The sequence below is a fragment of the Xiphophorus maculatus genome, chromosome 12, assembly GCF_002775205.1.
Source record: "Xiphophorus maculatus strain JP 163 A chromosome 12, X_maculatus-5.0-male, whole genome shotgun sequence".
Lineage (NCBI taxonomy): Eukaryota > Metazoa > Chordata > Actinopteri > Cyprinodontiformes > Poeciliidae > Xiphophorus > Xiphophorus maculatus.
In genome coordinates, this window is record NC_036454.1 from 18,230,154 (window position 1) to 18,248,820 (window position 18,667).

At 39.0% G+C, this 18,667-nt stretch overlaps 1 protein-coding gene across 1 annotated transcript; it reads left to right on the forward strand.

The window, feature by feature from the left end:
* The first annotated feature begins 1,837 nt into the window (after nucleotides 1-1,837).
* On the forward strand, nucleotides 1,838-17,671 carry trpv4 (transient receptor potential cation channel subfamily V member 4). The gene is made up of 17 exons (XM_023344231.1): nucleotides 1,838-2,116; nucleotides 2,956-3,037; nucleotides 3,802-4,226; nucleotides 4,645-4,820; nucleotides 7,798-7,950; nucleotides 9,475-9,615; nucleotides 10,914-11,212; nucleotides 12,387-12,563; nucleotides 12,646-12,804; nucleotides 13,337-13,432; nucleotides 13,532-13,605; nucleotides 13,881-14,046; nucleotides 14,127-14,193; nucleotides 14,291-14,580; nucleotides 14,854-14,981; nucleotides 15,725-15,846; nucleotides 15,948-17,671. Exons 2-17 carry the CDS (start codon nucleotides 3,029-3,031, stop codon nucleotides 16,043-16,045), a joined length of 2,580 nt encoding a protein of 859 aa, XP_023199999.1. The 5' UTR covers nucleotides 1,838-2,116; nucleotides 2,956-3,028; the 3' UTR covers nucleotides 16,046-17,671.
* Nucleotides 17,672-18,667: the final 996 nt, after the last annotated feature.

Here is an 18,667-nt window from a genome sequence, read left to right on the forward strand (position 1 = left end):
AACATATATTCCCACAAGATTTCCACAGTTTTTTCCCCCACTTAGTTCTCAGCTGTAAGACTAATAAGAAAAATTGTATTCCTCTTTGGTTTCAGTGTAAAAGGAGAGCACGTCTTCTTATAAGCCAATGTCTAGTTTTCTCCTACCTGTTGCATATAATGCATTTGCTGCCAAATATGAATCCACTTCAAAATTCCCTTTTCTGATTTCATTAAATCATTTTAAATCAATCATTTTCATTAATTTAACATATCTCATTTTAAAGATATTCTTACAGGAGTTTTTGTTTTCATTATTATTCTTTATGTAAAATACACTAAAGTAAAGTTCATGTATCTTTTTCTTCTTTGCTCAAATTAAAGTAGGTCTTTTTTTTCCAGAGGTCAGTCTATGAAGTCATTCTAGGTAGTTTCATTTATATCCACGCTTGGATGTATTGTTTCAGAAAAAGCTACAACATTGATTTGGACATGTGAATTTCCATTCTTTATCAGCAAATTTAGTACATTTCTTTTGCTAATTTATAAAATACCTGTTATACTAAAAGCTGCTCATATTGTTGAAGTCATATAATTCAGCTGTACAGGATTCTAAACAGTAAACTCACAATATGAAAAATACTATTACAGAACAAATAAGTATCCAGTTATATTATTAAAAATGGGTCCATGTACATGAACTGGGCTCTTTACACACACTCTAACCAATTTGTCTGAGATGAGCTAGTGTGCAAAGCAGAATGAGTAAAAGAGTCAGCCATGTAAATACTTAGAAAGTCATGACTGAGTCTCATTAACATGCTTACAAAATAAACTTTAAAGTATATATTATATTTATATTATATTTATTATATAATATATTATATATTATATTTATATTCTCTGCAGAAAAGCTTTTCAGTTTTATTTTCGTCTTAATAAGAAATGTTCTCTTTAGTTGAAATATTTAAACAAAGCCAACAGTAGTACCTGACCTTTCTCACATACCGTAGAGGTCAGGGTTACAACAAGGTTAATATTTTATAATGAAGTACCTCTGAAATCCAAGGAACCGTCAGGAGAAAACAGTGTTTCATTTGAGTTTCTTGTCAAACCTGTTTTTATTTTGTACATGACAACAAGTGATCCCTTCTGACTTCCCTCTGTGAATTTGAATACGTGAGAAACATATCACCATTTGTGAAACCACAAAAAAGCCCATTAAAGAAACAAAGTAAATTTAACTCAAATAATAGCATAAAAAGAACCCAACATATCAAAGTAAGTCAGAATCAAATCAACAAACCTAAAGACGATGACACTTTTATCGTAAAGTAGCTTGAAAATTCAGGGAACTATCAGGAACTGACTGGTGTTTGATTTGGGTCTCTGGTGGAACCTGTTTTTTTTTTTGTTTTTTTTATTTGTGCATGATTTCCCCTTCAGGGTTAAGGCATGCTGGCCTGCCACACCCTGCTTATAGACCACTCCACTTTGTGTTTTCAAAAGGTGAGAAACATGCCACTATTGTGATTATATAATTTTTTTTACTAAGATGCAGATGACTAATAACCTCTGCGCTTTTTAAGTTTAAGTAAAGACAAATAATCTTTAATTAAAGTGGCCAAGCTAAAAATAAATAAATAAACATTCCGGGTTTTTACTTTTGGACAGAAATAAACAAGAGGATCTTGTTACCTCAACGTTGCCGTAATACCATCAACTGTCCCAACTTGTCTTTGTGTTTCCAGGAAAAAGAAAAAGTTTTCCAAGGATGATACCTGGTTTAACCTACTGCAGCTTTGTGCTGTAGTCCGCCTCTAGTGGCTGTGAGTGGTACTGTACCTCATACTTCCGCGGTCCCTGCTTTAGGCAAGGTGGTGGCGGCCACGTATGTCCCACCCAAAATCAATGAAAGCATCCGTTGTTCGGCTGAGGTCTGCGGTGGCTGGACTCATGAAGCAGGGCAGCACTTTGGTCTAAGTTTAAAACATTTGTTTGGAGACACATTGGAAGCAGGAGCGTAGAACCGGGAGCGATGGACGGGAGAGAGTAAATAAGTTACAAGAGTTTTGAACTGTGAGACAAAGCGGATTGAGTAGTTTGAAGAAAAGAAATATGGATCATCAGAGTAAAAGGTGAGTTGCCTCATATTTTCTACCTAAAGAAGCTTGAGAAAATAGTGTATTTTGACTCAATATTAGTACAAAAATTAGAGTTCTGATGTTATAAGTTAGTCTCTAAATTTTAACACCCGCACTAAGACTCATATATTGTAAATAAAACCAATATTGTGATTCCTTCAATTTGGTACATTGTGATAGAAGATTCGAGTCTTTAGTGTATCATTTCAAAACAGAGACTACTTGCGCACGTCCTCCTGATGTAGATAATGTCACAGCAGTGTCAGGGCAGGGACACTATCACCAGGAAACATTAGGATCTTCCACTTTCTAACTGTGGAGTTCCTCTTCCTGGACCCAATATGAGTGTTGTGTGTAGTTCGCTTCTTTTAATGTCCCTCTGTGACTTTAAAATGTTAAGCACACAGCGGGTTCTTCTTGCCTTTTCAAAAGCCAAATATTCAAATGCCTGCTGGAGTGTAAAGGTATTATAATCCCTTGTGTCAGACAGAGGTTGTAAGTCACTCGTCTTCCTTTGTTGGATCTCAGAGCTGGTGTTGGTGTTGCTCTTTTTCTGCTAAGGTCAGCTTAGATAGGTTGGTTTGGAAAATTCATAATGACATCAGCGTTTTCTGAGCTAAAAAACAGTACTCCTGGTTTATTACATATTTTTATGGGCTGTCTTTTTGTTTAAACATATGAAGGTCTGGGCTCATCACGGTTTTAGCACAAATCTTTGGTTTCCACATGTCTCAAATCTTTACAACAAAGTTCTAGTGCAGTCCTTTACGTGCAAATAATTTTTTATTTGTTTCTGTCAGTTTATATTACCGGTTTGTTGTTATGTTTTGCAGGTTGTCCATGTGCTGCAGTATCATTTCCAGTTTCTCCTGAAGTGAAATTTTGCACACCACTGTGATAAAAGGGATGAATGAGGTACAGAAGAGTTAAAACTCAGTTTTCTGCAGAAGACTGAGTTTTAACTTTTACTTCAATATTATTCTAATTTTAAAATGACAAAGGTCCAGTTTCTTGTCAATTCATCAAAAGCAGTTTTCATTGGGCTTTTATGTGATAGATCAAAAAACTTTTTTTAGAAAGCAGGAATGCACACAACAATCTGAAAAGTGTGGTGTGCTTTTGTATTCAAAACAATTTACCCTAACAACTTTAAATTAAATCCAGTGTAACCAATTGCTTTTAGAAGTCAACTATTTAGTAAACAGATTCCACTTTTGCACAATCTTATATCAGTGTAAACAATACTCCTCTCCAAATGTATCACAGGTTAGTTACAGAACATGAGTGAACAAACAACACAAAAAAGGAACAGAGTCAGGGAGAAAGTAGTGAATAGGTTTTAATGCAGATTGAATATCAATGCATGCCACAGTTTTTAGGTTTTAATTTGTAAACAAATATAAAAAGCACAAGTTTTTTAACGTCTCAATTGTACATGTTAATCTGTTTCTAAAAAAACAAAATAAAATGCATTGATATGTGTTGTTATTATGCAAGAAAATGTAAGAAGACTTACCGCAGAAATAAATATATAGCAATTTTTTATTTTAGTACATGTAATTTCATTTTAAAATTTTTTTTCCAAGAAATGATGCCAAACAGTCATGACTAAAAAAATAAAGAAAAGCACCAGAGGGAGAAATATTTACTTGTATTTTTGGTTATTGCTATCGTTCCAGGGCCGCTCTGCTCTGCTCAGAAGGTGCCACCTCACCAGAGCTGCTCCTTCTGAGGACGCTGGAGATGGTGGGACTACTCAGGCGGAAAATGATGCAGCCTTCCCACTGTCTGCACTCTCAAACCTGTTTGAGAGTGAGGATGGCTCCCAGTCAGCACAGGACACAAGTCTGGATACGACTCTGGAGCAGGCTCAGCCCGGCGTCCAGCCCAGCCAGCCCTCAGACGGCAGACAGAACCTCAGAATGAAGTTTCATGGTGCATTCAAGAAGGGCATTTCAAACCCAATGGACCTGCTGGAAACCACCATATATGAGTCAAATGTGGTGCCAGGACCTAAAAAAGCCCCCATGGACTCCCTCTTTGACTATGGCACCTATGGAAATGCAAGCAATCAGAAGAAACGCAAGAAGAAACTCCCAAGAGGGTGAGACTGCACTGTCTCAGTGTGTTTCCTTCATTGCTTGAACGAGACGTTCGTAAACTGTGTAAACTGGAAAAATGTTGTCAGTATGCACACACACACACTGAGCTTTCAGTCTGTTCTTGGCCAAACAGAGAGTATGTTGTTTGATCCTCTGTAGCCGTTGAGGTAATATTTAGGCTAATACTTTTTCCTGGTCGTCATACCTGCACCATACACACAGAGGCGCATTTAGAAGAGCACTCAGCGGTGCTGCTGAGTGGTGCTGCTTAAAAGGTCATTTGTCTCCCTCAAACCCATTTCATTCATAATTTCTATGAATGAACACTAGATAAAGCTGTGTATTCTTCAGTAGTCGTGTTATATGACAGTGAAAACAACATGTGAAGAAGCATTAACCTGTGTTTCTGTGTCCTTTCAGTAAAACGGAGATATCTTGTGATGAGAGTCAAAGCACTGACCAACCAAAAGTTCTGAAAATATTCACTCGCTTCACACTGTTCGATTGTGTGTCTCATGGAGACCCAGAGGGCCTCCAGGGTCTGCTGGAATACCTGCAAAGTCAGGAGAAGAGGCTCACAGATGAGGAGTTCAGAGGTGAGTCCTTATCTTCTGATCTTCGTCTCTTGATGATCTCCTCTCTGTGACACTCTGTCCTTCCCTTTAAACTCTTGAACTGTGGTCATCTGTGTGTTTCTGCTGGTCTTGCTGTTCCTAGCTGCTCTGAGAGGATGTGAGAGGGATAAGGTGGAGTGATGTCAGCCTTTGTCCTGTTGAGGTCAGGCCAAATAGAAACTTCCTGTGTGTCTGAGAAGTTTTCTCAAGCTTATAACAGGGTGTGGAGAGAAATCACAGCAAACTGCTGACATCCTCATGGAGACAAATATAGCTGAATGACTGATAGCTAAAGATGAAGGGTTCGTTTCACTTTACAAAGCAGGGAAACATTTTCCCCCCTTGCAGATTTCTTCTGTTTTTGCCATTTTGCCACTCTTGCATGTTTTAGATAATCAAAGAGGTCTTATGACTAAATAAACATAATCTCAGTATTTACAAAGCACATTTGAAACAAAAATTTCTCTATATGAAAAAGTAATTGTCACCAAAAACTAATATCTGTTTGTGCCAGCCTTGGAGGCAGAGACTGCCATCAAGCTTTTGCAACACCTGTCATTGAGTCTTTTACAGCTTTTGTCTTGTGACTGTGGGAAATTTTGGTCCACTCTGCTTTGCAGAATTGTTTTAATTCAACTACTTTGGTGTGTCTTCAAACATGAATGATCATGCCACAGTATCTCAACTTGATTTAAGTCCAGACTTTTACTAGGCCTCGCCAAAACCTTTTGTTTTTTTCTTGTGTTGTCCTGCTGCATAAGCCAAGTTGGCTTAAAGTCTTTAGCAGTGGTTTTCAGCTTAGGACTCTGCCATGGATGTGATTTTTGGCTGATTTTTTATTTTTGGAGCTTAACTGAGACAACCTATGTTTGCAGTTCTTTAGATTTTGTTTTTGATTGACTTGGAGCAAGTCCTGGATGAATTGTTGATGCGCTCTGGGAGTCATTTTGGTAGACTGAGCCCTTCTGGGAAGGATAAAAACTGTTCCATGTTTTCTCCATTTATGGCGACTTACTCTCACTGTGGTTCATTGGAGTCTATAAGCATTCAAATGTTTTTGTAACCCTTTCCTGACAGGTAAACAGCATTGTTTCTGCTCTAAAGACACTTAAGAGTATTAGCCAACTTCCTGTTCAGTTAAAGACGTTTCTTGATTTTGTTTGTCTGGCAGGAATCAGGTGTGGGTTAAATTGACCAACTACACCCAATTAGATATTATAAAAACATGGTTATTAACAGTTATTTCACAATATAACATGAAACATTAGGAAATGACAGAAAATCTAAACAAGAAATTCCATATGGAGTAAGTATCTACACCACTGAATATTAACCTGTTTGTACTGTGAAGCTGGGACATGATACTTCACATGACCACCATACACCTCTTTCTCTCTTCCTTTATTGTGAGCAATTGTCCTTTTCATATATATGATTAATTGATAATCACCTGTTACATAGCAGGTTATACAGCAACCATGGTGCTCTGGCAGCCAGTGAGAAACCATGTGTCTTTATAACATGCAAGCTCAGTGACAGCTGAATCCTGCAAATTAGAAGAATGTATGAAAGCTGCTGATATCAACAAACAAGAAGAAGTTGCTTAAAATGAAAAAAAGAAAAGCAACTAAGATGTGAGGACAAGGACATGAAGGGAAATGTTATCTCAGAGGATTAGCTCAGAAACCTAACCTCCACCCAAAACCAGGACCCAAAAAATGCTGCGTTGAGCCCGGTCTACCTGTAATTCACCACAGTGGTGACTGGCAGCATGTGCCAAAATGGTAATCTGAAACCTCTGGCAGCCTTCAGGTAAACATTGTAAAGTGTGCTCTGGTTTTGATTAGCGTTATTACACCGGTGCTGGCAGGTGTCCCCAGTCCCTTTATATGAGCAATTTATGTAACCGGGATACTTATATAATAGGCAAGCATTCAGTTCAAGTTTCACTTCTCTGTAAATAAGTCAGTTTTTTTACTCTAGAGCTTTAGATTTAAAATAGAATAGAATAGATTTTATTCAGTGGGGAGATCCAGGTGTAACAGCAGCAAAGTGGCAAGACATGCAGGTTCACACAAAGATTAAAGTATGTAAAAAAACAGAATGATGTATTATACAGTAAGGACAAAATTATATAATAACATACTCTATACCAAGGAATGTACAAATATGAATGTGTATTAAGAAGAACAAACTACAATATATGAAAATAAAAGCTGTGCAAATAACAGAGATGTGCAAACACCAGTAGAAATGTTATTTAAATATGAGTAGAACTGTAATCACTTATTTAGTTTCATGGGAGAAGTGATGGTTATAGAGACTAAGAGCAGTTGGAGGAAGGATCTCCTCTAACGTTTATTTATGCACCTAGGATGCAGCACATAGCACCTTACAGAACAGTAATGTAAATGTCAAAATGTCTTTCTAAGGATACTCAGGAGTTGTTTTTTCCCCACCAAAACATGTCATTTTGCCCTAAAAGTCACTTCAACACTTCAATGCTATTGGGATAGTAGTTAGAGGTTAAGTGAAAATACTCAGAAGACTTCAGCAAACAGACTCTCTCTTTCACTTGGCTCAAATACAAGAAAAATTATACTAAAGCAAAAATGTTCTTGTCAGATAAACTTTAAACAACAGCTGGAAGTACCTCTCTGTCTGACTGCGGAATATCTGACTGAGTTGTTGCTTTTAGCCAATGCATGTTGAACCTGCTTTTCTCAGTTTTTAGAGAAATTTCTTCACTTCAATCCAGAATTCCCGATGTTTCTCAGTACTGCAGCACAAACTGTTTCTAAAGGAGTGATTGTCTCTGGTGGGTGACAACAAACAAGTCCTCTCTACATCTGCTTACTCACTGTGATTCCTGAATTTCAGGAACCACTCCTTTTCTTTTAAACATCATTTTTGTAAGATAGACTGATTTAGGAGTAATTGTCTTTACAATCTTTCCCAGAGCTATCCACAGGAAAGACATGTCTTCCCAAAGCCCTGCTCAACCTTTACGGTGGTCGGAACGAAACCATTCCAGTGCTGGTGGATATTGCAGAGAAGACGGGAAACCTCAGAGAGTTTATAAACACTCCCTTCAGGGACGTCTACTACAGAGGTAGGGAAATAAGATCACAATATGACATATCAATGATTACATCAGTGATTAATTATAATAAAGGTGGTAATGAACTGTGATCTTGTCCTCTTCTTGTCCAAAGAAGGTATCGTTTATAGTTGTAACTCTGTTAGAAACTCACTGTTCCTCATTGCATAACATCCTTCAGACTATTAAAATCTGAGAAGTGTGGTGTTCATTTATATTCATACCCTTTTACTTTGAAAATCCTAAATAAATATCAATGTAACCAGTGGCCGTCAGAAGCAACCTCGTTAATAAACAGAGCCTTTCTGTGTAGAAATGACTTTCCATATAAATGCAGATGTTCTGTGAAGGCCTCAGAAGTTTGTTAGAGACCATTAGGGACCAAACAGCATCGTAAACACTAAACAACACAGCAGACAAGTCAGGGAGAAAGCTGTGGAAGAGTTTAAAGGAGGGTGTCATGTTCCGCGTTTTTCTGTGTGTTTATTTCGAGTTTTCTGTGTCTCTGTGTCTCCGTGTTGTCCTGTTCTCCCCTCGATTACTCCCAGGTGTTTCTCGTTCCCTAATTACCTCCTGTGTATTTAGTGTCACCTGTGTGTCTGTGTCTCTGTCGGGTCCTCTTCTCATTTTGGCGTCTGTTTAGACGTGTGTTGGCGTCTAGTCCATTCGTATGCCTTGTTGCTACCTGCGTTGAGCCCTGGATTCCGCTCAGCAGTGCTGCCTCGATTTTTGAACTGTGTTGGATTTTTGTTTGTAACTCTGTGCATTAAAACCACCATTTTTACTCCGTACCTGGGTCTACAGCAGGGGTCTCAAACTCCAGTCCTCGAGGGCCGGAGTCCTGCAAGTTTTAGATGTGCCTCTGCTGCACCACACCTGAACAGAATAATTAGGTCATTAAGGCTCTGGAAAACTGATCTACACCAGGAGGAGGTCATTAAGTCATTTCATTCCAGTGTTTTGTACCTGTGGCACATCTAAAAACTGCAGGACTGCAGCCCTTGAGGCCTGGAGTTTGAGACCCCTGGTCTACAGCGTCTGCCTCGCCACCACACCCCACACTTCATGACAGAGGGTTAGATTATAACGCAACATCACAGGCTTTCATGTTATGGAATTACATCAAAACTACCACGACATGGCTGTGTCTGTTTAGGTGAACAGTCATAGCGGTCAATTACAGAGCATAGTACCATAGTATGGTACTACCATTTGATGTACCATACCAAATGTATGGTATTCTGAATAGTCAGTATATATAGTCAGTCAGATTTCTCTCTTACTTACACCATCAAGTTTACAAAGACGCATTTCCCAACAGTCATATTGTGGAACTGCACTTCAGAGTTGAAAATCTTTTCCTTGCTCAACTGTTCTTGCAAAATTTCTGTCAACAATGCAAATGCCTACATTTTGTAATCAAGTCTTGGAAAAGGCCTTGGTTTAGGTGATATGTTTCCAATTTACCACAATGTGAAGCTGTGGAATGAAATAGTTTGAATAGCTGTAACTCTTGCAGCTGTGTTCTGTCTTCAGGCCAGACGGCGCTCCACATCGCCATCGAGCGACGCTGCAAGCAGTATGTGGAGCTGCTGATGGAGAAGGGAGCAGATGTCCATGCTCAAGCCAGGGGACGCTTCTTCCAGCCCAAAGATGAGGGCGGCTACTTCTACTTTGGTAAAGCAACTTTTTTGCCATCAAGAAGCATATGTTGTTGTGCTTCTGTGTTTTCACTCTTGCAACACCTCATTCTGACTCTCAAGTCTGTTTTTTATCTTTGCAATAATGTGCTGTTCTTGTAATTTCGCTGTCTCATTTCTTGGTCTCCCTCGACCCATTTTGGGTACATGGTTTTTAATTCACGTCTGTGTTTTGAATTATTTTCCGAAGTTGCTGGCAGTGTTGAAATGTGAAAGCATGGAAAGTTTTTTTCTAAGATGCAGAGGCCTTCGCTGAAAAATGAAAGTGACATCAGAATCCCACCCTCTTTTTATGTTGAATGTGGCAGATTTTGGCAGGAGAAATGTGGACAGGATACTCCAGCACCCACCCAAATGTTTTTGAAGTATGGTGTGAGAATTTGGCACTTAAAATGCTCAAAAAATATATAAAAAGACGAGCATTATGTTTTGTGCTCTACTGAGACATGCAGTGAAAGGTGTCTATGTTCTGCAATTTGGAAACATAAACACCCTCTGCTGGTAGGAAGAGCCTCGCTGACCTTAACGCAAGGAGGACAAAAAATTAGAAATAACTAAGCTCAATGGCGCCCTCTGTTGGCTACAGTGAAGATTTGACCTCAGTCGTTACAATTGAACCTCTTGAAATATTTGCTTCATTCCTTATTCATGACGAAAGAAAACATTTATTAACAATCGTCGTAAAGAATCAACAAGTCTTTCTTTAAAATAGAAAAATTTAAAGTTTTGATTAATTTTGTAATATTTTTCCCTTCTTAAATTTAAATAACTTTTTCGATTAAAATCAAGTGTCATATTCCTTTTTTCAGCACAGACGTGAGGATTTCTATTTTCACTTAGCATGGTTGTCATTCCCCAATCCCAGCGTGTCCGGGGCACAGTGTGAGTAATTTGCTGCGGAGCTTTGCGGTGAGGTGAACAGGAACCTGGCAGGGCTGTTGGCTAATGGGATTTAGGCTCACGCTAACTCTCTGCATGCACCCGTGCAAATCCATGAAGAGGAGCGTTTCTATATGAGGTGACAAAGTAATCTGTCACCCATGGCAACGGCTCATTTTCAGCAGCTGCCTTTGGCACTCTGGCCCCTCTGCGCCCCTCCCTCGAACAGCCACTAATTGTGCAGCTTTCATGCAAAGGATTTAAGTCAGATCTCTGATCCATGTTTAGTCTGCTTTGTGAAAAACTACAGATGCCAGCTACAGCTCTTAATTAACCCTGCTATTCGTGTTTTTTCCAATACGTTCAATCTGAAGGAACTGTTCTGTTCCCCTTCAGGTGAGCTTCCCCTCTCTCTGGCTGCCTGCACCAACCAGCCTGACATAGTGCACTACTTGACAGAAAATCCGCACAAGAAGGCCGACATGCGGCGCCAGGATTCACGTGGAAACACCGTGCTGCACGCGCTCGTGCACATCGCAGACAACACCAAGGACAACACTCGTTTCCTCACAAAGATGTATGACCTGCTGCTGATTAAGTGTGCCAAGCTCTTCCCAGACTGCAACCTGGAGACAGTACTCAACAACGACGGCATGTCACCCCTCATGATGGCTGCCAAACTTGGCAAAATTGGGGTAGATACATTCACTGTGTCATTCGATCCTCGTGCATCCTGTCTGTATTATTAAAGGGTACATAGAATAGAATAGAATAGAATTGTAGTGTGCCCAGTCTATCTGTAATTCAGTGAAGAATGAAGGCTTTAAGTATGACAACTTGTGACTTATCATTTAAATTGCTATTTTAGTCAGGATTTAGTTCAAACATTGGGATTTCTGCTCTTGTTCTGAGCAGCTTTGTTATTTTGATGTCCAGGGTGTCAACACTCCTCTGTCAGCCATGCAATGATCGTGCAAGTCTCACTTTTCTCCACATAAGCACATAATTTACGTCCTGTGAGGGTTTCATTGTACTTGAAGGTGAAACAGTATTACACCAAGGACACACAACTGCAAATGAGTTTTACCCAGAAGAAATTTGGTTCAGACACTAAGGACGAAAACAAGTCAGTGTTTAACTTAAATATTGTGGTTAAGCAATCTGGATGCATGTTTGGAGAGAGGGGGCATTAATTGAACAATTAGATTGATTATTGGTGGATATTCACAGACATTTTGTACAGAAGAAAAACAAGCTAAGACCACTGTAAAAGTATGCACTTTCTAACTTGATAGACTTTATGCTCACAAACAACACACAGTCACCCCAAAGATCTAACCGTTGACTCTGCATAAACTCTCTGTCCTGGCCAATGTTGTGTTCTCTTCCTTCAGATTGTATATTCTTGGATTTGATCTTCAGATCTTCACATAAAATCCAGATCTAATTGGTATCTAATTCTATGGAAAACCTGTCCAACAGAAGTTCTTTTTTTAATGAAAACTGTTCATTTTGTTTGCTTCCACAGAGTTACCTCATACGTCTCACATAGATGATCTTTACTTCATCTTTTCCATCTTTTTTTTTTGTTGCCAAAGAGCAACTGCACATTTATTTCCTATAGTTCTGTCAGAAAGGTCCTTTTTTGTCCACAGTCATACAGAGTGACAGATTTAAAGATAATGATGTTACAGGTGCAACATTATCATCCATAAATACAAAAGTGCTTCCTCTTTTAGAGGATATGTGTTTTAAAATTGTCTGCTTCAAAAAACAGCTAAAAGGCCAGTTGTGATTTAAGATTGTTTTTCTCTCTCTAAAATATATTTGAGTTAAAGTCTAGAACTCAATTTCCCTATATTCCTCCAGGTTTTCCAACACATCATTCGACGTGAGGTCAAAGATGAAGAAGTTCGTCATCTGTCACGTAAATTTAAGGACTGGGCTTACGGTCCGGTGTACTCCTCCCTCTACGACCTGTCCTCATTGGATACATGTGGAGAGGAACCATCTGTGCTTGAGATCCTAGTATACAACAGCAGTGAGGTAAAAAATAAATAAATCCCAAGAATATTTTACTTGCATCTGGAAAATAAAGGTTTATGTTTAATGCTTCATTTTTCTTCAGAACCGCCATGAGATGCTGGCTGTGGAGCCCATTAACGAGCTGCTGAGGGCCAAGTGGCAGAAGTTTGCTGCTGCCTCTTTTTACATCAGCGTGGTGTCCTACCTCATCTCCATGATCATCTTCACCTTGGTGGCGTATTCCCACCCAACACTGGAGGAGGTTGGTGTGAATTTAACTCAACATTAGCCTCATATATTTGGCCTGGCTCTATTTTATTGGTTTCTATGTAACACAAAGTCACCCCTGCCTCAGAGCATGATGCTGCCACCAACATTTTTCACTGCATGCGTGGTGCTCTTTCTGTGATCTTAGTGTTGTTTTTATGCCAATCATACTGTTTGCAGTTGTGGCCGAAACATGAAAGCTTGGCTTCATCTGTCTATAACAAATACTCACAGAAGGCAGATGAAGATTTTACCCTTGCTTAGATATTTTCTTACAGAGAATTTGCATCTGTACTGTAAAGTTACTCCAAAGCTCACAGTTAAGAAGGACACAGAACAATGCTGTCAAATCTCTCATCTCTGAAGGCATTCAGCTGCCACATTAAACAAAAAGACAAGCTTAAGTGCTTTATTACATGTAACTTTTGAATGTGTGTGAAATTAAATATAATTTTATCCTGTGTGTTTTTACAGTCAATCTTAACACCGATTTAACTAAATCCTTTTTTTTTTGGATATTTCTTTAGCCGCCTCCTTACCCCTACAAGACCTCATCTGACTATTTACGGCTGGCTGGAGAGATTGTAACACTGGCATCGGCCATCTTCTTTTTCCTCACAAATGTAAATTATTATACCTTATTTATTCCCTGTAATCACTGTGTCATTGATCCAACCTCCAACAATGTGTTGCTTATGAAATTCTTCTGTGTGTCTCTGCAGGTTAAGAATGTCCTTCTGAAAAAATGTCCTGAGGTGAAATCTTTAGTTTTTGATGGATCCTTTCAGCTGCTGTAGTAAGTCTCTTTCCTCCATCTTTGTACCTCCTCTTGTGTCTCTTTAAGACTTTTATCCAAGGCAAATTTAACATCCTCTTAATTAAGTCACCCACTTAATCACTTAATTACTCACACTTCTTGGCGTTTTTATAGTTTCAAAGATGAGGATGTCTGGCATCACTTCAACACATGTTGATTTGAATCATCAGCTGCGATATACTGTAGATATTTTAATAAGCCACGACTTCATTTCATTTATGACATTAACAAATCTTTCCCTCTTGCTTGTCCAGCTTCATCTATGCTGTCCTGATTATCGTCACTGCTGCTCTCTACCTGTCTGGCGTTAAAGCTTACGTCACTGTGATGGTGTTTGCACTCGTCCTGGGGTGGATGAACACACTATACTTTACCAGAGGCCTGAAGCTCACTGGCACCTACAGCATCATGATTCAGAAGGTCAGATGATAAACACTGACACCTCACTGAATGCTCTGCACTTTGTGCATAAATTGACTTTTCTTGTTTTTACCTTTCAGATTCTTTTCAAAGATCTGTTCAGATTCCTGCTTGTCTACGTGCTCTTCATGATCGGTTATGCTTCAGGTGAGCTAAGAGTTAGCCTCCCTCTGTATTTACTCATATTTAGCTTCATGTTTCTGGACTGACATGTAAAGCGCCCTACTCTGTTTCCATCCTGCAGCCTTGGTGTCTCTGTTGCCAGTTTGTCCCACGGAGTCAGCTAAGAACTCTACCACCTACTGCAGGAACCCAGACACTTTCAGCACTTTCCTTCTGGACCTGTTTGAACTGACTATCGGGATGGGAGATTTGGACATGATCCACAGTGCACTATATCCTGGAGTTTTTCTCATCCTCTTAGTCTCCTATATTATCCTCACCTTTGTGCTGCTACTCAACATGTTGATTGCCTTGATGGGGGAGACGGTGGGACAGGTATCCAAAGAGAGCAAGAAGATCTGGAAACTTCAGGTGACAGCCGTTATTCTAACCTCTTTTTCTTTTTGTACTTGTTAGATTAAAAAGAGAATTCTTGCAGAATGATTTCAGACATGCTTAAATCTTCCCCCCAAAAATTCCTGCTGACAAAATCCAGCTGATATAGCAAACTTTTACACTACAAAGTCCAAATTATCTCCCCGAAAGAGCAAATGTCACTGTGATGGGTGAACTGCAGAAAAATATGCCAAATTAGCTGAAAGTTCTTCAAATTGAATCCCTGTTATTGACATGCCTTACTTGCAGTGGGCAACGACTGTCTTGGACATTGAGCGCGCATTCCCAGTGTGTATTCGCAAGTCTTTCCGAGCCGGGGAGATGGTGACTGTGGGGAAGAACCTAGATGGTTCACCAGATCGACGGTGGTGTTTCAGGTATTTACTGGGACCCCTAACCTCTTCATACAGCCCCATGATAACCCTCAGCTATGATAAAAACTTTATAACGTTTTCACACTCAACATTTTATAATTATGATTAAAATTATTATTTTATAATAATAAGAAATAAAATAAAAAATGAATACAATTATTTTGTCTATAAAAATAAATAAGTACATTATTGTATTTATTATGAATTAAATAATAATACATGAAAAAATAAAATTATTTTATGATTTTTTTTTAGGTTTTAAGTGACAAACCAGCACAGAATTGTGAAGTTTAAGGAAAATGATGAATGATTTTCAAAAAGTTTACAAATGAAAATCTGAAAAGTGACAAAGGTTTAGGTGTAGACTTTGACTGGACCCTTCCAACACATGAATATTCTTTGATTGAAACTGTTCAAGTAAAACTTTGTTATCCCTGTATAAAGTCTTTTAGTCTCAATTTGTATTACACTCCCGCAGCATAATACCACCACACTCTGTTTTATTTTGTAGATTTCATGTAGTACAGTTGTTATATTTCTGACCAAAAGTATCTGCTTCCTCAGCTTTTCTGTGTTCACCACATAGCTTGGGACAAAGTGCAAATGGAGCTACTCGTTATTTTTGCCATCTTTTTTTCCATTTCTATTTCTACTTTAAAACTATTCTCTACTTTTTGGTTATTGTACCACATAACATGAACAGATCTGAGGCTGTTGTCAGTCACAGTGGTGTGTTGCTCCTTCAGGGTGGATGAAGTAAATTGGTGCCACTGGAATCAGAACCTTGCGATAATCAGTGAGGATCCAGGCAAGACTGATACGAGCCAAACCAACGGGGTGCAGCCAGGTGTCAGAGGCCTGAGGAGAGGTGAGATCCTGATGGCTGTGATTAAATTCATTCCCATTTAACAGAATCCAGACATATGGACTACATGCATGTATAAGATTGGATTTTTTTCTCTCCCTCAGATCGCTGGTCCACTGTGGTCCCTCGGGTGGTGGAGTTAAGCAGAGGCCCTCGCTCTCATGATCTGGTGGTAGAGATGGAGCCACTGACGCCAAGATAGTGAAGCCTGCAGAGACTCTATTCATTCTTGTGTCAAAGCCACCAACTCTGGTATTAAATTTCAGGGGATATTTTTGGTCAATAAGCCTCCCAATTCGCACATGCCTCATGCCAGAAATTCATAGGGAGAGCGTAGAGTAATATAATGTTTTATTTGTAAAGTAACAGAGGTTTAATCCTGCAGACTGACACTGAGCACACAGTTATAGGTGAAAACAAACCTGGAGATATTTTAACAGTAAATGTTTGCTCTTAGTAGGAGATAAGCTGCAGTTTGTAATTAGTTTTTTTTTTTTTTTTACTTGTACAGAGGCGTAGGAACCCTAAATCCTTAATGTTCTGTTCAGCTCTGCATGTCAGACAGTAGTGGGCGATCACTCAGGGAAATCAGATCATTTCAGCATTTGGAGTGTTCCTATATTCTGAAAGTAAACAGCTTTATAGCTTTTTCTAATAAGCATAAACAGATTATCACTGCATTAGCACATTTTTATATTATTTTTGCAGCTACTATCACATTACAAAATCTTTTTTTAATTTTTTTCCGAAAAGTGTTATCCAGCAAAGATAGCGATAGCAAGTAGCTTACCTTGTATTAAAAACTTTACCTTAGAGACTGTTCTCTACATGCTGCTTAGAATATTTTGTAGGTGGAAAGTTTCAGGATATAGAGCCAGGATATATCCATTTTATACACCATATGTCTTTAAAATCGTTTTTATATTGTATTAATGAAATGCACTCCCATAAAAAGCACAGATTTGAACTGGCAGCTTGGGCAGAACAGCTGTCAATTGAGCTGAAACAATGCACTATGCCAACTTCTGATGTGCACATTATTACATGAATACAAAGACTTCATCCCGAACAAGATGGGCAGGTTATAGTTGTCAAGCAAATATGCAAATCAAGACAATAGCCCTTCGTGTTGTGGCTTGTCTTTGAATTTGCAGAGTTATTGTTCCTTTGCAGCTGCGGTATTTGCATAATCAACTCTTAGTCCGAACCATTGTATACTTCCCCTCAATTTGCTGCAGTGTTTTCAATGCAGTTGGCGTTGTGCCCTAAACAGCGTTCTCCCTTTTTTCCTTAGTGTGCATCAGCTGCATGCAGGGTTACATACGAATCATTGTGCTACAGGACATGCGTTTCATTTTTTACAGCTTCACTACTGCCTTAAGGTCACAAATCATTGGTCTCTGTTTACATTTCTCCAACATGTCTATGCATTATTGTTTTTACTTTGCCATAAAGAACAGTAAACACTGACAGATTTTATAAACCATGAACTTGAGTCTTTATTTGTTGCTGTGCAGATGAAGATTTTTTTATAATCAGCAACTAAAAAAATGAATAATATTTTAAATGCGATATTAGAAAACAAATAACAGAATCAGAATCCACAATGAAAACAAATTCTGGGAACAAAAACAATTTTTTAATACACACAACTAAATTAGATGAGAAAGAATCAGAAAACATGAAAATTGGTTTGTGATTGAGGCATGAAACATTACAAAATAGTTTTTAAGTTATTTTTTACATTTTTTTATTTTATCAGTGATAAACCTTTGCTATCAACTAAAATGTGCCCTTAAACCTCTTTTGAATAAAGAAATCGAGCTTGCTTACAAGTCTGACAGTTTTTGCAAGAAATAGTATACTATCAGTTATGAAATTATTTATAAAGAATGTAATTAAACCCTAATGCTGAAAAAAGTTAGCTCGTCGTTTAATATGACTGCAATTTCAATGTTGGTCTGTTGATGGCGGCAGAGGTCTAAAGTTTTTACAGACTGAAAAGTCGTGTGTTTTGTCTGCTGTGCTGTTTTTTGACACAGATATAATAAATGTAATCTTCAGCTGCAAATATTGAAATGTGTAGAGGACGTTGCTTCTTTGGAATAGTTCTTCCAGACGACCTCAGGTGTCCTCAGCGATCTTCCTTCTTCCTAACAGAACTGCAAACTGCTAAAAAGCTACAAACTGGTTTATTCCTTTTTGCCTTTCATCATTTCACCTTGTTTTTCCTCCTCCTCTGAAGATTTTCACACTCATGATGGCGAAGGCCTCATCCGTCATCTCACATCCTCCTCCTCCTCTCTCCCATCTGCGTCTGAGGCCAGCAGCGCTGAAGGACACAGGGAATCTCTCACCACCTCCGAGAAGAGGCTAATCCTCTTTGCCCCAACTTTAACTGGGCCACTAATCCTGCAGGTTTATCTAAGCAGTGAGCACCTAGCACTGCTGACAACTTGGCCTGCCCTCCTCCCTTTACCCCGTTAAGTAGGGCAGGGCTCGGTCCTGCAAGTGTCACTGTCAGCAACTCTGGAACCACACGCTTGCACAGGAAGTGTGAGCTGTTAACAAAATGGCTCGTCTGCTTGCAGCAGGCGTCTGCTGGCTGCCACAAAAGTGTCTCAACGAACCAAGTGACAGCCAGACGGGACTGTGTTGTAACGGCCCTTGTTTGGTAACCGCGCAGAAGGGAAAGTTTACTCGCTCAGCCAGGAGGTCTGATGGTGACTAACTAGCTTAGGTTTTGGAAGGACAAATTGTTCAGCTATTGTTCAGCCAGTTAGGCTTTAAGATGTTTAGGCTGACTGGTCTAATGAGGACACAA